Source organism: Syngnathus leptorhynchus, chromosome 6 (assembly GCF_054491065.1).
Source record: "Syngnathus leptorhynchus isolate UIUO chromosome 6, UIUO_Slep, whole genome shotgun sequence".
NCBI classification, from domain to species: Eukaryota; Metazoa; Chordata; class Actinopteri; order Syngnathiformes; family Syngnathidae; genus Syngnathus; species Syngnathus leptorhynchus.
This window is the reverse complement of record NC_141200.1, coordinates 6,011,228-6,031,337: the sequence shown is the minus strand read 5'-3', so window position 1 is coordinate 6,031,337 and position 20,110 is coordinate 6,011,228. Positions and strand designations below refer to the sequence as shown.

The following is a 20,110-nucleotide window of genomic DNA, read 5'->3' as shown; positions in this document are numbered from 1 at the left end:
TTTTAGTATAAACAAACACGTCTAATTAATTCAATGCTTTCATAGTGATTTTCAAATAAAATACCAGTTGACTAGAGGGCTGTCAACACTTTTTGCAGAAGCACTGACCTACATTTATGTAATTTTGTGATTCATTATATGAAGCGATTTACTTTCATTTTATTTATATTCCCATTTACATTGTATTTCCTTCTTTTCAGTTCTTCTCTTAGCTTCACAGTTGCACGTACATTTAAATGAATGTTTGTTTTCTCTGTTCAATCAGTTTTGATGTGTCGTCCACAAAAGAAGGCCGGAGCAAAGATTCAAATTGCAAGCAAGGTGACTAAACACACGATTTAGATGAAGGCAATAAATTAAGGCCAACATGTTTAATTATTTCAGTTTGCAGACATAACACACTTTAGAAAATCGTGACAATATGTATTTAAATGAGATTATTTTTCAAATGCAATCACTTTTGGACAAAACAACCACTAAAGATGATACTGGATGTGAAAAAATAAACAGTATGAACAACTTTAACAAATAAGACTGCTGCAATGACAGCAGGATAAGTGAGATTTCCAGCTCCACTGACACAGAAAAAAAAAAAAAAAACACAAAAAGAATCACAATCATCAATGCTAGCTGACACAACAGGCTCGCTGCCAGCAACACGTTGGCCCTCTGGAATGTTGCGTGAAAAATGACAACGCTGACTCAAATATGAAGCAAGGACTCCTTGATCCTCCCGTAATACTTTGCTCATATCTAAATGCAAATAAAGTCCAAATTATATGTATGTCACTGAAAAAAATATAAATGTGCAGAGAATGTGTATTATCAAAGTGAAGCTGGTCCCATAATAGAATGAACCTACTATTTCCCCATTTGCTGGCAAAGACCTCAAGCGCAACACAGAGCAGTGACATGTACTCACTCTCCAAACCTGAATTCTATTTCACAGCATTATGCTCATCTCTGACTTCAAAATCAGTAACAAGGGAAAACCACTTCCCGAGTGTCCATCGACCATTGTCAACGTGAGTAAAATCATCTTTCATTGTTGTCCATCCATCCTTGACTCAGATTGGTTGTTCTTAAAACTTTTAATTATCTATTTAACTCTCTAATCAAGAGTTGTTTTGCTTTTGTTACTCAAATACCATTCAAAATATTTGGTTAGTGAGTGGCCTACCATTTAAACTGTGGGAGAACTAACTTGAAATTGGCAAATCTTCAGATGATACCACAAAATAATATACTGTAGCACTTTGTATCACAGTCCACCTCTGCACAGACAAAAAAAAAAAAAAAAGTCACATTGAGACATTATCATCCTTTTAAGTCAGTAGCTGCCTGTTTTGTTCAACTAGTCTGTGGCTACAGATGTAAGAAACATTGTTCAATAACTCCATGGCTTTGGATGGCGTTTGTATCACAATGTTCAAGTCCAAGATTGTCCAACAAAATATAACACAATATTATGACATTAGTTCTTTTCGATAAAGTTATCTTTTCTATAATTACCGCAGCCTCTAAAAGGTGTTAATATTTCAGAGTAATCTCGAAATGAAAACTGTTCTCACTCCAATCCACAAGCACGTAGTCTTGAACAACTAATAAATGTCAACAATGGTCCTCCAGAAAGAGTGAGAACTCACATTCACATGTTGAAATGTCAGCAACTATGACTAAACACATGAAGCTCAGAAATACAAAGCTCTCACGATGGTTAAAGCTACAAGAAGTGATCCTTCCCGTTATGCTGAGTGCAGCGGGATGACAAATTTGCACCCAAAAGGAGAGAGGTACTTGATGCCAACTTCCTGGAACACCTGGCGGGGGACGCCTATGTCGCACAGGTAAACTCTGCCAGCCCCCTCACCTAAGGGAAGGGGGAGGCAAAGGGAGAGGGACCACTTGGCCTCCACCGCCTGCCCCTGTCCACTAACGGGAGGATCCAAGCTGAGCACTGGCGCCCGGTTCTGGTTGGCCCATTCTGTAGCTGCCCGGTACCAAGGCTGATCCATCAGGAATGTGTTCTCGTGGCAATCGAGGCAGTTTATGATTAGATCCACGGGGGTATCGGGCAGATCTGTGCAATCAGACAAGATATCAGACCATCTGAAACAATTTTTTGGGATCACCTGAGACAAAGCCGGGACATCGTTTTTGCCCAAAGGCTTCGCAGACACCACGTTCGGTTATCCATTCACTGACATATTCCTGTGTTAGGCTATCAATTTCATCCTCGTGATTGTTTCACAGTGTATTAGTACCCTCTATTGGTGGAAAGTTGATACTGCAGTCAGGCAGTAAGCTTTCACAGTAGTCACACCCAAAAAAAACAACAACTCACCTTTGATATTTGCCACTAGCTTGCCACCAGTCTTACTGAAGAGAGTGAGCTCGTTGGTGACTGAGTCGAGCATCTTGACAAAGTTGGGCAGAAACAGAACGACCTCAACTTCATGATTGGCCAGGTGACGACCGCAGCTGATGCCCTGCGCCCCCTGCACATGCGGACCGCATAGTAGAGCCACGGTGGGACGCTGGTGGAGATTCTTTGGCGTAAACCTGAAATTCACAGAAATTCAAAAAAAGATTAAAGCAATCTTCTTGACATTTAGCTTTCCGTTCTGCTTACCTGTTGGGCCCACCGAGCAGCGTGAGCGCCATCTGACTGGCGCACACGCCGGTCATCTCGAGTCGCCGCTCCAACGTGAGGCCGTAGCGCTCCGCGACTGACAGCAGACGCTTGTGCAGTTCATAAGTTATACTGGGCACAACCAGTCCAGAGTCTAGATGCAAACAAAAAGCAAGATTACAGAATAACTATTTGCCACATTCCTCCATCCCGTGGTAAATGGTAAAAAAACATACCAGTGCAGTACTCTTTGGCTCCAGGGTGCGGTACTGTTATCTGTCTGTACACAATAGGTTTGCTTTCAATAATGTTCTCGTCATGGCGGTAGCGCGAGGGAGTCTGCTCGTGAGGTGTGCCGCGTGACCTCGCACCATTCCGACGCTCCGATGTGTCAATCTCTGAGAAAACGGCCGCTTTGTCGAAAAGGGCCAGGTTTCCCTCAAAATCAAAGTCTGTGTCCAGGCCGTCGTCCATGCCGTCCCCGAAGCACTCGTCATCCCTTTGCTTCATCTGGCTGATACCGTTTTTCACCCCATTCTTTTTAGGGGTGGCTTGGTTTGCACCTCGACTGCTTGATGACCCTGCAACAGTGATCATAGGTGGATCTTACTTTCGGAACATCAACAAACAAGTCAGAACTTTGGAGGTAATCCCAAATTTACAGGAGTTGTGTCTTCGTCTGAAGCCCTTGGGGACATCCAGATGGCGGTCGCCATAGCTTTTGGAGCAGTGTTGCGGAGAGTTCACCATGTCTACGCTACGAGGATCACCTTTTGGTACCGCAACTGGAGCACTGCTTGTTTTGGTGGACACCGAGGAGCTGTTTTGGGTATTTCCATTTCTGATTTCCAATATCTTGAGGTCTTTTATGTCAATGGCACTGCAACAGAATGGAAACACATTTGTAGGTATGCGGGTTATGGTTGCTGGACCTAGTTAAGAAGAAAGAACCACAATTATTTTACTGAAAGCAGGCCTTCAGATTAGTTTGTGTTGAAAACTATTTTCTAATGATACCAGCCTTATGAAAAAAGGTAAAAGATGCAGAAAGTTTGAATCCTGCATTTAACAAAATGGCTCAAATGTATTGATGGTTATAAATGGAAAATATCACTGGAAATGTTGAATTATATCACTGGAATAATCTCAATAGAATAATCTCTCTGGCAATTCTGGTTACATTTAAAATCTCAAACAGATTCCTAGATTATACTTTATCTTTCTTTTTTTAAACGTCACAAGCTTTACCTGAATGTGACCTCTGGCACTGGGCACCTTACTCCATTGTGGAAAGGTTGTCTGAGCGAGATGGTTTGACAGGACTGGTCTACTGATGACACTTCTCCCTGATAGACTCCCAGTGTTGGTCCACAGTTGATTGACACCAAACTACCCAGCCAATCCGAAGCCATGCCTACTAAAAAAAAACCTCACGCGTAACCCTGTACAAAAAAGTGGCACAAAAGAACAGTTAAACATGAAAAAAATAAGTACTGCAAGACAACTTGTTGTATGTGGAATTCAATTGAAATAAGTGTTTAATGTCCGATACGTTAACACGGGAACTAGTGTGTTATGAACAGCTAAGCTACTAGCAGATAACATTAGCGCGAGTTTTCCTCAATAGTGCGGCAGCAGCGCAGTATCTATTGCGAACAAACCAGAAGGTTAAGCAAACTTTCTTTTAAAATGCACCCAAATACGTTTTCTCGTCAAGAAAACACACGAATGACCAGCAAGGTTAATTATTTCAATTCAATGAGTTGGTAAATTAATCGTACCGTGCTTGTTGAACGCTGCGGAAACGCTGCGGCAAGCATCAGTATGACTACTTCCGATTTAGTCTTCTGCTTCTTGTAATGTTGTAGGGTTGGCAAGATACGTTTAAGTGCGGTACCGCCACCTACTGGTATGGAATGTAAACCAAACATACTGAGGAAAACAGAGAAGAACCATATGCTATCCATACAATGAACGCTGTTGCTAAATTTCCTTTTGTTGATCTGTAAACTTTATGAAAAAAACTGCATTGCTGATAACAACCCTTTCTTTGGATGCAATGTCAACATGTTTTATTTTTATTTACCTTTCACCATAATAACATCATCATTTTACAGTCCACAGATGCAACTGAATATAAACATATAAATCCTTGGCCTTGTATGACTCCATGTTTTAATTATGTACTCTAACTGACTGCAAGTAAGACTATTTAATTTTATTTTTCTTTTACTATAATAAAAGTTAACAAATAGTATATATTGGCGTCACTTTTAAAACTATTGCACTGTTGTTGTTTTTTAAACATGCACAACAACACACACACTGAGACCTCAAAGGCCAAGTCGCCGGCACTTCATGGCAAATTCCAATTTGGGATAGAGATCATAAACAGTACATCTTGTCCATCTTTTTCTATGAAGGTTCTGGTTGAACCGTGTGCCAAAATGACTGCTCCTCTTGTCGACTGCACGTGTCCCTCCAGTGAGCACATCCCGCCTCTGCAGCCTCAGCACCGATGAGGACTCGACCGAGGATTTTACATTGCGACCGTGCACGACTCTGTCATGTGGGAAAGGAGAACATTTAATTCCTTCAAATGCAAAGGACTGATAAAAAGATTCATGTTCAGTTAGAATGTCGAACCTGCATGATTATAAACTCCAACATGAGTGATAAGTGACTGATGTCTCCTGGAGGAAGGTCAAACAGGAAGTAGGAGTTCCATACAGCAAACGAGGCTCCTTTTGTTTCCCTGCTGCTTATGGTGAGTCCCTCATGATGCAACTTAATCACCACCTGGTAGTCTGTAAACAAACACTGATAGTCAACGACATGGGAATAATAAGACACTATCCTACGCTCTCACTTTTAGTTACACATTAAAACATAAAATCTTGACTTTTTTATATTATTCATTTATTTAGGCGCTATCGTTTTAATTAGGGATGTTCGATATCACTTTTTTTTTCAGACCGATACCGGTTCTCAAATCTTGAGTAATTGCTAATAACAAGTGGCGATACTACCACTGGGTATTTTTAGATGTAAAATTTCCCTCCCAAAACACTGACAGCTTATTAAGACCTTTATTCAATATAGAAAATATCCTTAAAATTGCATGAAATTAATGGCAATTCTCTATCCCTCTAATTTCTAATTCGGTTCCACTACCGATATCGGTACTTGCCAATCTCTCGCTTTAAAAAAATGAACAAGAACTATTTCAATAAATCTAACAAATGCAGCTATGATGTACTCCTGTTTTTTGTTTTATCTTCTCATACTTATCACTGAATATGTTTGAGATAAACTTCATTTATGCACAGCATTCTGTATTGTTATGTAAATATCAATTAGAGCCGTATTTACAGGCTTAACCTCTTCTAATCAGAATAACGCCATGTTCTGCACATGAAATTGAGATGATAATGGCCGCCCACTGCCATGAACATCATGTCCAGACATGGTAATGCAAATAAAGATTATCGGTACCCTGGAGATTGAAACATTTTTCTATGAGGATTGTGACTAGTAACGGATTAAACCACAATGTCATTTAAAAAGGGATGATAACCCACTTCATTCGGATCGTGTAAGACATCCCATAATCCCCTTAACATTAAAAGCAAAAGGGAACTATTTTACCTCTCCCCCTGCAGCTTACATAATGTCGAAATGTACGGTGTCAGGAAGTCACGGGGTGACAAGTTCAAGCGGCTAGACCGAGTTTACCTGGTGCGGTGGACGTATGGACGAGATTCTCCAGGTTGTCGGCCCTCAGGATGGCCACCTTGAGCCGATGTGTGTGAAGGTTATAGTGCAGCAGAATGAGGATCTGTGGAGGACAGCTAAGCCCCTTACACATCTGTACATCTTGGTAGATCGCACTCTGTGGTAAATGGCACAAGTTCAGAGAGACGAAACAGGAAATGGATTAGGAGTTTTACAGGTTACATGTTCATTTCATTTCCGACTAAGGCGTTAAATTGTCCATGTGGCTACTAGTATGCACTTTGTCCTTACTAGTGAGACAATTCTGTATTAAGTGAATATAATAATAATAATAATAATAATAATAATAAACCAATAAATAAATAAATAAATAAATAAATAAATAAATAATAAACACATACTATAATAATGTGGATATAAGACTTTAGAATTGTTGGCTTTTGACCCAATGAGAACCAACATCATTCGTCTATGGACCACAACCTTTTTGTTTGAATGGAGCTCTTTTGTGAAGTGAATCTCATGGCTTGTATTCCAGTCTCCTCCTCCACATTCAGCCTGCAGCTCCCCCAGCGCGATGCCCGTCAGTCCTTGTGTATCCTGCGTGTACACCGCTAGTCTTAGAGTACACGTTTGGAGCTCCTCTGCGGAGTTCACGTTTAAAACTAGGACTTGACTGAAGTTGCTCTGGATTGATGCTTGTATAAAACAGGGATGGAGAGGTGGAAGACAGACCCGTATTGACACATCATCCAACCTCTGAGGTGACCCCGTGAGGCTGAGGACTGTGATTGTCAAGGTTTGTCTGTCTGGGGAGAAGAATATTGTAAAATTGAGGTGGGGTGTCGTCGGTATTGACGGTTGGCATCTTCCGCTGGAGCCGTAGTCCAATGGAACCAATGGGATGGGTTCGTCGAATGTGCTCGGAGAGGTCACAGTGCACCTTCTCTGCAGAGCCTTGGATAGCAGCTTGGGGAGAGAAGGCATGGAAGTATGGTTGTTGTCGATGGGTTTATAAAGAGGTGGACTGCTGAGGCGGCGCAGAGAGAAAAAAGTCTTGGTCTGCTCCTTCTTCTCAGATGCACAACGGGTTTCATTCGAGAAAGACCAGGAGGTAAATTCCTCTTCAAAAGGGGCGGGGCTGGTGAACGTGGTCGGGTAGTCCAGTGTGTCTCCGTCCAGCTCGTCGTATTGAAGCCTGGAAGATGACGAGGGGATCGCCGAGGATGGCCCGCAGCGCTCTAAGGTCACAGGCTCAGATGATATCACACTTTCTACGTCTTCATCGCAACAAATGTGACTTCGCCACCAGCACAGAATACATCCCAGGAGCAAGCTCAGACAGAAAGTGATCAACCCAACCAGAAGGAGAATTTGAAGGTGAACTGTAGACGAAAAATAAAAAAAAAAACACATGGGGACACATGCATACAGAACATACTGAAAATATCCTGACTTTACCTTCGAGTTGTCTGGTGAAGAGCACCTGCACGAGAAGCCAGAAGAAGAGGATGACCATGATGACTTCGATCATACCCTTGCAGCAAAACAGCATCACAGATTGCCACAAAGGCTGACCCGGATACTCCTCGTCGTGATAAGGCATGGCTCTCACCGTCAACCGTATAATTAATAAAGCAAATTTAGTTATGGCAAGGCACGTCCTCAGCTTCCAGCGGTACTGTCAAAGCATCTTGATTGAGTTCTGAGGTTTGTGCAAAAGTGTAGATAGAGTTGGATATGACTAAACAGCACAGAGCTGGAGGATCTTCCTGGGGAATAAAATCACATAAAACCAAGATTACCATGGTTGCTCCAGTTCCTGGTCCAGAATGGGTACTGCAATCCAGAGGGTGGAGTCTACGGGCGGTGATCTCCATCTCATAATGCCTCTCTGTGTGCTTCTTTCCATGCCTACACCATACCAGCTGTCAATCCAACAGCATCACCACATAGCAACCTACCCTGACAATAAATCCCACAATCTGTGCCTGTGACCTCATCCCCGCCGCCCCTGAAATCTTAGCTGCAGTTGATGTTTTCAGTTCTTACAAATTTAATTCATTAAAACGCGTTGTGCTTTGGCCACCTGGGGGCAGCATAATACATATGAACTGTGATTCACAGAGATTCATCTGTAAACTGCACAGGTTTTTGCAGAAGATGAAGAAAAATGACTGAACGTTTTTAGATTGTCTGTCTACATGTGTTGCTCCGTAATTTGTTTATTCTATAGCATTTTTAAAATAGTTTATTAGCATAGATATAAGATGACTTGATAGTAAACAACTGGGAACGGCTGGCAGCTTGAAGGCTCTTTTTTGAAGAACAGTTCACACAAACAAAAGTCGACTTACAACAACCTGCATCTCGAAAAACGTTAAAGTCGGATCTCAAGACACTGTATTTAATTTGCTGTATCCATTTAGGAAAGCAAAAGTAGCAGTTTGAAATATACCTGCCAGTAAACACAGACTTGACTTCAAAAATATGAATCGATAATGTAAAACAAAAATTTTGAGTTTATGACGGAATTATGTACCTAAAGGTTAATGTTATTCCAGATGCACCACTTAAACATTCACATAAGCAGTAAGGAAAATAAGTAACGATTTTACATACATTATTTAACTGTTATACATCCACCTACTGTTGAAACCAACTTTCTGAAGTACCTTGAATTGGTTATCCTGAAGAGGGATCTAGCTTTGAATAAAAAAAGAAATAAAATGTGTACTGATTAAAACTTTGAACTCAGTTACCTTGGCCCGGTCATCTTTTAAAATGCATTCAGTCTGACTGTTATTGTGACATGGGAGTAGTAGATTACACATAGGCTTGTGAGCAATTGGTTAAAAATTGTCTGAGCACTGAAAAGGTTCATATAATTTGTACTTTGACTCCGGCGACCTTCTCATTGTTGCATCAGATCTTTCATTTCAGTGCTTTCATTTCTTCTGGTGTCATTTGAATCAAGTATATACTTCTACCCACTGTACTAAACTTTTTTTTTTTTTTCTTTTGGGCCATAGCAGCTTTAATTTTTTGACAACTATATTTTTCTGATAGTACATCGTAGTAGATAATATTGTGCAGCACACGATTATTTTATTCCACATGAGCGTACATCCAACAAATATGTTGTCAAAGACCAAAACAGGGCCTTGGTGTTTACACTTGTCAAGTCGTCAGTAACATTTGTTTGCAATTTTACTTGATTGTCCACTTACAGTACAAGTTAGCAGATGGCCACATCAGCTCCTGCCGTTTTAAGAATTGCATATTTCTCTCAAGGATTGAGGTAGCACTGGTTCAGTCCAACGTGAGGTGAGGTCAGTAATGATACATTCGTCGCCTATACAAAAATACATCACAGCACATTTACGGGTCCAGTGGACATTCCTGAGTTCAGAAATTCCCCTCCCTCCCTCCCCAAAACAACAATTGAGCAAATGAGGTAAGTCTGGCATCTGTTCTACACAAACGTGTCCCAGCAGATAAATTCAAGGCAGAACTACAGTAATTAAATAAGGAAAACAAAATACAAATAAAAACTCCAACCAGCAAATGTTTCTAAAATTCCTTCTAAATACATAAGGTCCCGTGGTACCTGAAAGTGTACAAATTTCCCTGAAGGTCGCCATGAAAACGCTACCCGCGATAACCAGCCACCTGTCGGTTGAAATCATATCTACTGGTCACGAAACAGAACTATGACACTGAGCTAAGGCTTTTTTTTGGTCGTTATTCACTTTGGCAACACCGCTGCTCTAGAGGCAATAGAACAGGATGACAAATAGCTATGGATGCCCAGCGTTGATTCTCTCTTAGCACTAAAGACACATGTGAACATCACTACGATTAAAATAAACCTTACATCAAGAACTAAGCTGAACAAGTTACGTTTAGAAGACTTCCGAGGCCACGCGCTTGACAATATGAACGCAAACTAACAGCAAACGCATCGTGAAAAATATCGAAGTGTGTCAAGGATGAAAGAACAAGAAATTAGACATATTTCAAACAGTTCTTGCCTGACGAGAGATAATGTACACCGCTCAATGATAAAGGTAAGAACGGAGTAAGAAAAAAAACAACAACCAATAACCGATCTTTAATTTGGTCCCTTTGAGGAGGTGGAGGATGAAGAGGAGGGGCTGTGAGAGGAGGAGAAGGCACTGAAACCGCTCGTCCCTGCTGGAGTTACAGCCTGCGAAACCACTGGAGCGCCGGACTTCTGAGCAAACAACGTTCCTGTTGACAAAGACGAGCGCATTACGTCAGATGTCATGCCGATATGCCGCCTATTGGACGTGGAAAGGGACATGAGAAAATGAGATCACTCTAAGGGCTCAGATAATCAATTGCGGTTAAGTGAGTATCTTAGTTGTGAAACTCTTCTTTGTCACTCATATCAGTCTGCACTATACTGCCCCTGGGTGGCCAGGACACGCAAAACAAGAGGAGCACAATGTCATTGGCCAATGAGGCATTTACTCCTTTATATTGTAATTCATTAAATTATTACTACAAACCCGTTATAAAGTAAAATGAAAATTTTCCATATTTTTATTTATTTATTTATTTTTTTCTGGAATGGATTAACGACATTGTCCATTCATTTCACTGATGGAAAGTTGTTTTGCAATGTGTTTGGAATGATCAAAGAAAATGTACAGAATGAGCAACTTACCCGAGTACATGGTACCATTGACTTCCACAGAAACACTAATACTGGCCGCTCCACTGGTCGAGATACTCAGGGACAAATCTTGTTTGCTCTCTGTGGGGAAAGCAATGCAAACATTTGCGTTAAATGGCCGCCTCTCATGAATGCCAATGCGGAAAACTCACCATGACCATTGTTGAGTTTGAAGTTCAGGGGATTGAAATGGGACGCCATCGCTAGCAGGTTTTGCTGGAGCGCCTGCTGCATGAGGCGCTGCTGTTCCTCTGCCAGACGCATCATTTTCTTCTCTGGGCCGTCAGCAAATGCCGCCCCCCCGACACCGCGCTCCAGCCTCTCTCGTAAATGCTCCAGAGTGGCGGCTTGGGCCAACTGTTGCTGTTGATGGTTCTGCTGCCCCAGTGTCAGAGCCATGGGCAGTCGGCTGGGAATCACTGGAGTTGAAACCTCATCTGTAGCATTGTGTAAAATGTCCATTTAAAAATAAGAGAGAAAATGAAATGAGCAAAAGGAAAACAAAAATAAAATGTGCTAATCATACCTGGATTTTTTTTCACATTCGGGCTGATTGACTGACTGGAAGTGTTGTGTCCAGAGGTGGGAGTATGCATCGTGGGCGATGAGAGAAGATTGTGCGGAGCGGAGCTTGGAGACGGCGAGTAGCAACGATAGAGGCTGTTGGTGTAGCTGGGACGTCGACCTTCTCTGCGGTTACTGTCGATGGCCGCCTGGAGCTCCCCTGGAGAACTCAGGCCTTTCTTTTCGCACTCAAAAGGGTACAGGTACTTCATATACCTAAAGAATTCACATTTAAACTCAGCGTTGTTGTTGTTGTTTTTTAACAAAATAAAATCTTGCTCTAGCGCACCCCCTATAGTTGGAAAATGTAATTTATTGTTTAGAGTTTTGACACTGGCTAAAGTTCATATTTTGATAAATTAGACAATATCAACATGTGCTATTCATATAAAAATGCCCTTTTTTTTTTTTTAAAACAGACTAGAGTTTACAGTGTGTTTGTTTTGCACTTAGAGTCTTGTGACTTTGCTCTCTGCTGTTGTAACATGTAAAAATGTCCCCATTGTGGGAGTAATAAATGATTTGCGTTATCATTAGATAAACTGGGGCTGCCAAGGCATTGGAAGGGACACTGTGTGCCTTATCACAAGCAAGTGTACCATCCGGATAGTTTGGAGACTGTTGGGGTAATAATAAACCCACATATTATTAGTTCAGACACGTACTGCGTGCGCAGAGTGAAAGCTGCGCTGGTAATGGACGTGGGGAGGTTAAGACCTCTGGTGATCTCCCTCCAAATCTTCTTGTTGATGACCTCCACTAGGCCTCCTTTCTCTGTCACAAGCTTGTAAAGTTTGTACAGGTCAAGCACCTGTTTGGCCATAATGGGAATCCGATTCACGGGCGTCCCTGAAGAAAGCAAAATAAGAATTACAATGACATCAATTCCGTTAAATTGCAGCTTGGAGTAATTTGCACAAATAGGAGTAAGTGGCTATTAAAAGATGAGAAGGTCAACGTGCGGACTACTTTCTTCACCTTAAGGCCAGATATTAATGGCGGGTGAAAAAAAAGACTCAGCGTGAGCAATCTATGTGCATATCCTCTTCTAATGAGGTTTATTTCAGATGTTGGGGGTGGAGTAATTCCACAGCAAATGCTTTGTTTGAGAATTGATTTGAGCACAGCGTGGGGGTTGGGGTGGGAGAGAGCAGCAGTGGCTGCCAATCATGGCGTTGACAGCTAACACCGGAGAGCCTCTGTAGTAAAGCCATTTAATGAAGAAGGCTAAATACCAGTTGTAGAAATAAGATTAGTTTGGACTAAGCATCAACACATGCACGGTTGGCCTGTGTGTGACCTTTTCGATGGGCCAACTGTTTGTTGTATGAAATCTGTGAAACATGAACCGCATATGGAATATGCTGGTTATCCACCTTGTATAATCATACAACATTGTGAATTATAGTGGAAAGTATGACTTGAATTGTCATTTTTGGTTTTCAATGTAATAGAAAATTGTAGGCTGGAAAAGAACTTTAAGATGGTGTATATTTACGGAAAATACTGCAACTTGACTAGGTGCTAACATTTTAGTTGAAGTCTCTTACAATTTAATATTAAACAAAATTTACAAATGAAAAATGTGGCTAAATATTAAAGGTAAAGTAAACACTGAGAGTTGTCACCTACTAAAACATGACATTTGTCTGTAAAAGTTAGATCATCAAAATTCTAAGCAGCTTAAAAAAAACTCTATTTATAAAATAAAATAAAAAGAGCATCTGACCTCGTTTTTGCATGAAGATAAAAAGATCATCAAGAAATTCTTTGCGCTGCGGGTCCATGTCCAGTACGTAAAGCTACGCCGCAAAAAAAAAAAAAATCTCATTAGCATCACGTCTCGTCGTAACGAGAAACGGGGTCCCCGCTCAATCCACTGACCTTTGCAAAGTCCCTGGATGGTTCGGCTCTGCCTCTTCCGCCTTCATTCTCATCAGCCCAGATGTTAGCTCTCTAACAGTAAGAAGAGAGAAGAGTGCATTGTGGACTAAGCATATTTCAAAATAATAACAATCGGCGTGGGTTTTGCCGATAAAATGCCGATATAATGCTGATCAGCAGTTATGGTCAGAAAGTATTATTCTGTTTGGCAAAATAGTACAATTCCTCATAAAATATTCCATTATTATCGTCTGGGTTAGTGGACTTTACTCCCCCCCCTTGCTTACCTCCCCCCCATAGAAAGGGTGCCTGTATTGCTCTACTGTGTATACATAATACATCATTTAAAGGGGGAGCGGGGGCGACTTTGCTAAGATCCAGTGAGAAGGATGTGAGGGAGAAGGTTCCATTGTCATGATGTAGTTTAATGTGACATGTTATTGCTCCTTTCGCTCCTACTTAATGTGACACTTAAAGGTTAAACCGGGCGGAAAAAGCCCCGCTGAGATGTTATTGTTCCCCAGACGCGCGTGAACAGCAGAGAGATGATAGCAATAAGAAAGTGTTCAGTGAAGAGAATTTGGGGCCGTGCGTATAACGCGTCCACCGTTTGACGTCACTGTTGTCACTACAACCGTTGGCGGTCGGCTTTGTCGTCATCCGTGGCTCACGATTCAGTTCAATTTGATGTTTTGTATTAAAACAAGAGTATGTTTTAGACAACACAACGTGGTCTTGTCTATTTATCACACTTGTGGTTGATCAAAATAATGGAATGTTTTGGTTATTGCTCTGATGGGGATTGTAACATCTGCGTTGTTTTCGCTTGACAACCCAAAGTGTGGTTCAAGGAAGGGTTCCATAACAGCATTTTACACTCTCAGCTATAAAACACATGGGAACCAAAACAACACAAAAACATCAACTATAACTCCCTTTGTGTTTATAGTAGAAACACAACTCGTATTAGTCTCGACTGGGAATTATTTAGTAGACTTTTCCACGGTGGCTTCAACAAAGGGGACAAAAAACAGTTATTGAAATAATTCTTGTTCACATGGGGTTTGAGAATTTCACTAACTGCTCAACAATCCACAGAGCCATTTTTTTTTAAGTCTTTAAAAAAAAAAAAAAATGCCAACACCGTTTCATCTAGTTTAACTCAAAAGCACCCATGTAAACACCGCACATATTTCCAAAATGTCTTCCTATAAACACCTTCAACTCAATGATTATCTGCAGCCTTCTCTCACACAAACCTCACCCTGGGGTAGGTGACACATGTAATCGCTGGGCTTAGAATTTCTAATAAAGGGCCTTCTACTCCCCCGTGTAGAAACTCTATTGACGCCAAGGTAGATAAACATCCCAGTCCTTTCAGCATCAAATGGAAATAAAACCCTTCCCCCCCCTTATTGATGAGCAAGTGAGACCTACTGTGGCTCTATTAACAAAAGATCTGGCAGTTAATTGCTCACAGAGCTTTCACACAACCAACCCTGGGAATGCTGATCGTATTCAGTATGTAGGTCAGCAAAAGGTTGCTTTTGTTTCATCAAACACTCAACTTTTTACTACTTGTAGGACATCACTTTTTTTTTCTTTTTTTAAATATGAGGCTTCATTCTGGACACCCACCCTTGCACCCTTGTCTTTAATTGATTCTTAAAGGCCTCATTATAAAATCATTCAACAGAGCAAAAGTGAAAATGTACCGCTTCAATAGAACAGCAGGGGGGGACTAAAATTGTCATTCAAATCAAATTATTCTTCCTTTAATCCCCGATACAAGTCAAGATCATTTATCCGGCCCCTTGCTGAGCAAAAGGGGCCCCCGCCTTGTAAAGTACCACAGAAGGCTTTTCCAGTGAGACCGCACACAAAGGATGAACAATGACTGTCCAGTGTGGGGGAATCTTTTACTGTAATGCCTGAGCCTAACAGGGCTAAAAAAGACACAAATGAACAGAATGCGTGCAGCAGCCATTATATAACGTTTGCTTCCCAAACGTTTGGTGGACTCAGCATTTCCAAGAACAATCAGAGCTGGATTTAAATCCAATTGCGATAGCCGATGGATGAGATCCAAAAGGGAATCTACATCTGAGAATTTTCACTTGCAGGTGATAGCCCACAACTCACATATGTGAAAAATCACAGTTTGACATGACTCCAAATGGATGGTGGCGCTTCAAGCCAAGGGGAGAATTAAACTGGGCCAAAAACATTTAACGATCTTGCGATGTATTTTTTTTTTTTTTTCTACGGCGCGTGGTTTAAATTGAGAGTGGTGTTTTAACACAGCCCGAGCGGCGTGCTGAAGAAGGGAATCGAGTTCTCGTTGTCATCATGTATTGATTACTTGCATGTGAATTACAGAGCCATTTAATGTTGCTAGGAGACAACTAAATTATGCAGGGCTATTCACTGAACTGGAGCTATCTTAGCAACGAGTTATTTCAGGGTGTAATGAATTAAAAAAACAAAACAATAAAGACAAGGGAGTCAGTGATCTGAATGAGGAAATAAAATAAACAGAAATATAATGGAAGTGCGCCAAAGCCCCCACCTCAATTCTTATGCTCCACTGAAACTGCACAGTAAATAAACTTTATAATTGCATGCTGTGAGGCATCTGCCCGGCAGCCCCTCGGTCTTTTGACTTCATTCATCAGAATATATTGTTTTGACGTGGGGGCCTCCGTGGGGGAGGGGGGGTGTTGTTGTTAGATTGGCTTGGGTTAACCAGAAAAACACACATTGGAAGACATTCAGTACAGGTATCTATAGCAGTGTTTATAGCGTGAAACATTAGCGGGTGTACATTTATTTTGTCCCAGAGTAATGATTATATTTTGTTCATCTTGCTATGTGTATGGTGTTACACTGAATTATGAAATGTTCTTTCACGAGTTGGCAGGGGATAAAATGACCGTGGATCCACCCGTTGCCATTTATACAACAAAATAACTTTGTGTTTAATTAAATAGGATCAGATTTCTTTTATGAGTAATTTGAGGGAAGATTATTATTTCAGATTTACGTCGGTGGCGTCATTTAGGAGAGGAGTTACGTTACAATACAGCAACTCCTCTCTCAGTTCATCAGTACGGCACTGATATTACTACCTCTGCATGGAGGACAGAAGTTTTATGTATAGTTTGAGGGAAAGGTTCAACTAGAAATGGCCATACATGTTTTAATATTAAATATTTAATATATTTTTTTATATAATTATATTTAATATACTTTTTTCACGCAAAATAAAACAAATCATACAATCCTGTCTGCGACATGTTGTTTGTTGGTGTGATGTGGGAAGTGCCATGGCTCAATAGATTGGTTTCCCAATCTCTACTGATCTACTGATCTGCAATTAGTGTATATTATGGCAACATCTAGTTACCAAACCAGTGGTGAGCCCTTGTCAATGAAAACACACATGAAGTTAGTTACAGTACAGTGGCTTGGATGGCAGCCAAGAGGGATTAGCCAAGCTGGTGACATTTCATCAAGAGTGGAAGGTATAATTGAACTAGATGGTCTCCGCTGTGAGTGGTAATAGAGAACTATTACACTGGGCGTTCTGCCAAAAGAACTTTTTTTTTTTTTTCTTTTTTTCTCCAGCAGCAAAGCTAAGGTCCCATGGAGGTCGTTACAGATGTTCAACTTAAGATAGAAGATGCTTACTTGTTTCAGAGGCTCGTCATAGGCCCAATCGGTGAAGCCGTTGGGCGACGTGAAGGCGGTCGGGCCGACGGAATCCAGCAATTGCTTCTCTTCCTGCTCCTGTTTTATGGCTACAGGAGGAGGAGGAGACGACTTGCCGGCTGCCGGTTGAGGCCCAGGGTAAGTGCTGAAAGGGGGGTCGGGAACCTGTGGCAGTCGGGCCTTTTTGACCTCCTGATGAGGCCCGCTCTCCTCCACATCAGCCCCCATCTCCTCCTCATCAGAGTTACCGTCATCATCATCCTCACCATCCTCCTCCTCATCGTCTTCTTCTTCTTCCCCGGCATGAACTGTGCTTAGATGGTTGCTCAAAGCTTGCTGAGTGAGTCCATCCGCTTTGCTGAATAGGTCCGGCCTGTAGCCCGGCTGGGCCCTCGCATCAGCGGCATGTTGGGCGAAGAGGAGCTGAGCTTGAAGGAGGTGTTTCTCTTGAAGGTTCATATCCTGTTTGGCTTCTTGCTGTCTCTGGAGGTGCTCCATCAATGCTTCTAGCTTCAGGCCGGCCGGACTGGACTGGGGGCACCTTGTGGAGCTGCCCTCTTCAGATAAGCTGGACTGTGACATACACAATGCTATGGCTTCAATAAAAAGGAATTTGATTCAAATGTCAATTGAAATTCATTATTCTCTTAAATAACGCTTTGAGAAAGATGAATACATGATAGCTTACCGTATATATAATAGCCTAACACTGCCGTTTACGCTGTATAGTGAGACGTGAAAGCCACCTGCGGCCATGTTACGTTGCCACCTGCTGAGCGTGCCTAACTTGAATAGTTGCACGGGATCATTGCATTATTTTCTCTCTATGGTCAAAATGCCACAGTGTGTGTGGCATACAGTTTGTACCAATGTAGGAGAAGCTACATGCACATTTTAGCGATTAAAATGCAATTATCAATTTTTCCTTTTATGGTATATCTCTGATTGCTATTCAAAGAATCGTCTGCAAGTAAGATGGCTCCTCTCTGGCTTTAGCTGTGAGGGGCCAATTGTTGGCCCATTAGCTGGGTTGTCAAGAACATTACCATTATTAATTTCGCATGAACATTTCATTAACTTGTTGTCATAAATTAAATATTGATTAAATATGTTTTCAATGTGACCAACAAATGTTAAAATATGGGTAAGAAATAGCACAACTGAAACCGATGAGTATTGCTCGCTTGGTAGTTTTATGAAATTAGGTAGCCAATAGTCATTTTCACATATACAATTTCTGGCTTTTTTGTGGATTTTATTTCTTTTTTTTTTATTCATTTATTCTTTCAGTGCAAATGATGTAGGGTGGCATAAGAAAATAAGCTGCTGTGGCACAGTTTTGTGTTCATTCATCAAAAATGTTTTAATTCGTTTTATTTATTTATTTATCTATCTATCACAACTAATGTTGATCCAAACATTTTTTGTTTATCATTCATGATAGATAGATAGATAGATAGATAGATAGATAGATAGATAGATAGATAGATAGATAGATAGATAGATAGATAGATAGATAGATAATTTCCTGTTCATTTAATGTGTTCATTCATTAAAAAGTGAACCTTTTCCACATTGAGGCAGCAAATTGTGAAATACAACACGTATTTGTTTAAAAAGCAATTAATCTGCAACATAAAATACAACAAATACATACACAAAGAAGACAGGAAACTTTCTAAACGACCATTTCTGCGTCCTGTGTAAAAATGGGAAACAATCTACCACGATATTTTTGTCAATGTTTGGTTTAATAAAAGCAGCTAATTAAGGAGAGCATAAAAATAGATCATCGTTAAGACAAGTGTGCGGCTATGGGTTACGAGGTTAAAAGCAACCAAGGGTGAGATAAACGAGTAGATATGTGGCCTACAGCGCTTTGTCGGGGTAAGCAAACACGAGTGGGGAGCCTCGAACCGAGCGGTCGTCGACACTCACCATTTGCCCCTTGGAGTAATCCATCATCTCCGATCGACTTGTTCCTTCTTCTTGGGCCCAACGCGAACGAATAGCATCGCACGAACCTTTCGGATGGGAAAGGTGGGCTCCGAACCAAAGTGACTTGGGTTGCTTGGGCTCTTCTTGTTTTAGGAGAACAAGCCGTGAAGAGGAGGAGGGGAGGACGATGAAGAGCAGGAGGTGGGGTCATGAACAAACTGCGTGGTCACAGCGCTTGGAAACTACAAACATCTTGAATTGTCTTTTTTTTTTTTCCTTCCCTTTTTACACCCCCCAACTTGTGTAAATGAATGAATGAAAGAGGTCCGCCCACTGCTTGTAAAAGTGGGTTTACTTGCAGACACCTAAAGGTGCTGTAAGGCTCAAAGGAACAGCTGTCAATGGGGTATATTGTACTTTTACAAGAATATTGCATACTTTATGACTGCATTGCAAGCAAGGCTTGCACAGCACTGACATTTACAAATGAAAGTCTCATACTTGTTGAGTAAAAGATTATTCTCGGATTTATTTGTATTCTCAAGTCTTTTCATTTCTATTGGGTGTGGATGTTCATTTTTTTTCTGCCATGTCGATCTATAATGCCAATTGCCTTGTAAAATGGGTAGTGGTGGCCTCCAATTGGACTGATTTTTTAACCAATCATCTTTATCCTCACAGGGTGAGGCAGCCTCCATGACGTCAGCATTATTCCGTCCCGTGATTGGTTAAAAACATGAATTAATTTGATAAGAAACATTTCTGGTGAGTATGATGAATTTCATTTCATTGTTATTTTTGTTCTTATTATATAAATACTTTAAATCACTCATTATCATGCATGTAATATTTTGGATATTGAAAGAATTTCCTTTCGATATTTTCTGAATTAAGTTTGTTTTAATAGTTTTTTGTTTTGTTTTTGTAATTACCGCAATGAGGAG

At 41.0% G+C, this 20,110-nt stretch overlaps 3 protein-coding genes across 5 annotated transcripts; all 3 read right to left on the bottom strand.

Annotated features, from left to right (window-relative positions):
* Positions 1-72: 72 nt before the first annotated feature.
* Positions 73-4,484, bottom strand: edc3 (enhancer of mRNA decapping 3 homolog (S. cerevisiae)). 2 transcript variants are annotated; one of them, XM_085915270.1, is made up of 7 exons: positions 4,414-4,484; positions 3,881-4,074; positions 3,403-3,512; positions 2,869-3,213; positions 2,633-2,786; positions 2,345-2,562; positions 73-2,080 (listed from the first exon to the last, which is right to left on the bottom strand). In XM_085915270.1, the coding sequence occupies exons 2-7, from the start codon at positions 4,042-4,044 to the stop codon at positions 1,746-1,748; spliced, it is 1,326 nt and encodes a 441-aa protein (XP_085771396.1). In that variant the 5' UTR covers positions 4,045-4,074; positions 4,414-4,484; the 3' UTR covers positions 73-1,745. The 2 variants fall into 2 exon arrangements, with proteins under 2 accessions (XP_085771396.1, XP_085771394.1); XM_085915268.1 differs by having other exon boundaries at positions 76-2,080; positions 3,295-3,512.
* Positions 4,485-4,988: 504 nt separating this feature from the next.
* On the bottom strand, positions 4,989-7,973 carry LOC147055594 (uncharacterized). Of its 2 annotated transcripts, none has more exons than XM_085915176.1 (5): positions 7,829-7,973; positions 6,845-7,752; positions 6,368-6,524; positions 5,279-5,439; positions 4,989-5,194 (listed from the first exon to the last, which is right to left on the bottom strand). In XM_085915176.1, the coding sequence occupies exons 1-5, from the start codon at positions 7,971-7,973 to the stop codon at positions 5,048-5,050; spliced, it is 1,518 nt and encodes a 505-aa protein (XP_085771302.1). In that variant the 3' UTR covers positions 4,989-5,047. The 2 variants fall into 2 exon arrangements, with proteins under 2 accessions (XP_085771302.1, XP_085771303.1); XM_085915177.1 differs by having other exon boundaries at positions 6,851-7,752.
* A 1,480-nt stretch (positions 7,974-9,453) lies between these two features.
* Positions 9,454-19,816, bottom strand: LOC147055593 (AT-rich interactive domain-containing protein 3B-like). Its single transcript, XM_085914900.1, has 9 exons — positions 19,167-19,816; positions 17,208-17,801; positions 13,518-13,589; positions 13,363-13,435; positions 12,299-12,482; positions 11,596-11,849; positions 11,222-11,506; positions 11,061-11,150; positions 9,454-10,621 (listed from the first exon to the last, which is right to left on the bottom strand). Exons 1-9 carry the CDS (start codon positions 19,191-19,193, stop codon positions 10,482-10,484), a joined length of 1,719 nt encoding a protein of 572 aa, XP_085771026.1. The 5' UTR covers positions 19,194-19,816; the 3' UTR covers positions 9,454-10,481.
* Between the last annotated feature and the right edge of the window lie 294 nt (positions 19,817-20,110).

What these genes read in the sequence shown, in the direction of transcription:
- LOC147055593 (XM_085914900.1), bottom strand. Translation starts at nt 19,193, where the DNA reads ATGATGGATTACTCCAAGGGGCAAATG. An exon ending in ATGACGAGCCTCTGAAACAA is followed by an intron (nt 13,590 to 17,207) that starts GTAAGCATCTTC and finishes TCTTACTGTTAG; the next exon opens with AGAGCTAACATCTGGGCTGA. An exon ending in CAAACTCAACAATGGTCATG is followed by an intron (nt 11,151 to 11,221) that starts GTGAGTTTTCCG and finishes CTTTCCCCACAG; the next exon opens with AGAGCAAACAAGATTTGTCC.
- edc3 (XM_085915268.1), bottom strand. Translation starts at nt 4,044, where the DNA reads ATGGCTTCGGATTGGCTGGGTAGTTTGGTGTCAATCAACTGTGGACCA. An exon ending in CAGACGAAGACACAACTCCT is followed by an intron (nt 3,214 to 3,294) that starts GTAAATTTGGGA and finishes TCACTGTTGCAG; the next exon opens with GGTCATCAAGCAGTCGAGGT. An exon ending in AGCCAAAGAGTACTGCACTG is followed by an intron (nt 2,787 to 2,868) that starts GTATGTTTTTTT and finishes GTTTGCATCTAG; the next exon opens with ACTCTGGACTGGTTGTGCCC.
- LOC147055594 (XM_085915176.1), bottom strand. Translation starts at nt 7,973, where the DNA reads ATGCCTTATCACGACGAGGAGTATCCGGGTCAGCCTTTGTGGCAATCT. An exon ending in ATTCAAACAAAAAGGTTGTG is followed by an intron (nt 6,525 to 6,844) that starts GTCCATAGACGA and finishes CATTTACCACAG; the next exon opens with AGTGCGATCTACCAAGATGT. An exon ending in TGGAGTTTATAATCATGCAG is followed by an intron (nt 5,195 to 5,278) that starts GTTCGACATTCT and finishes CCCACATGACAG; the next exon opens with AGTCGTGCACGGTCGCAATG.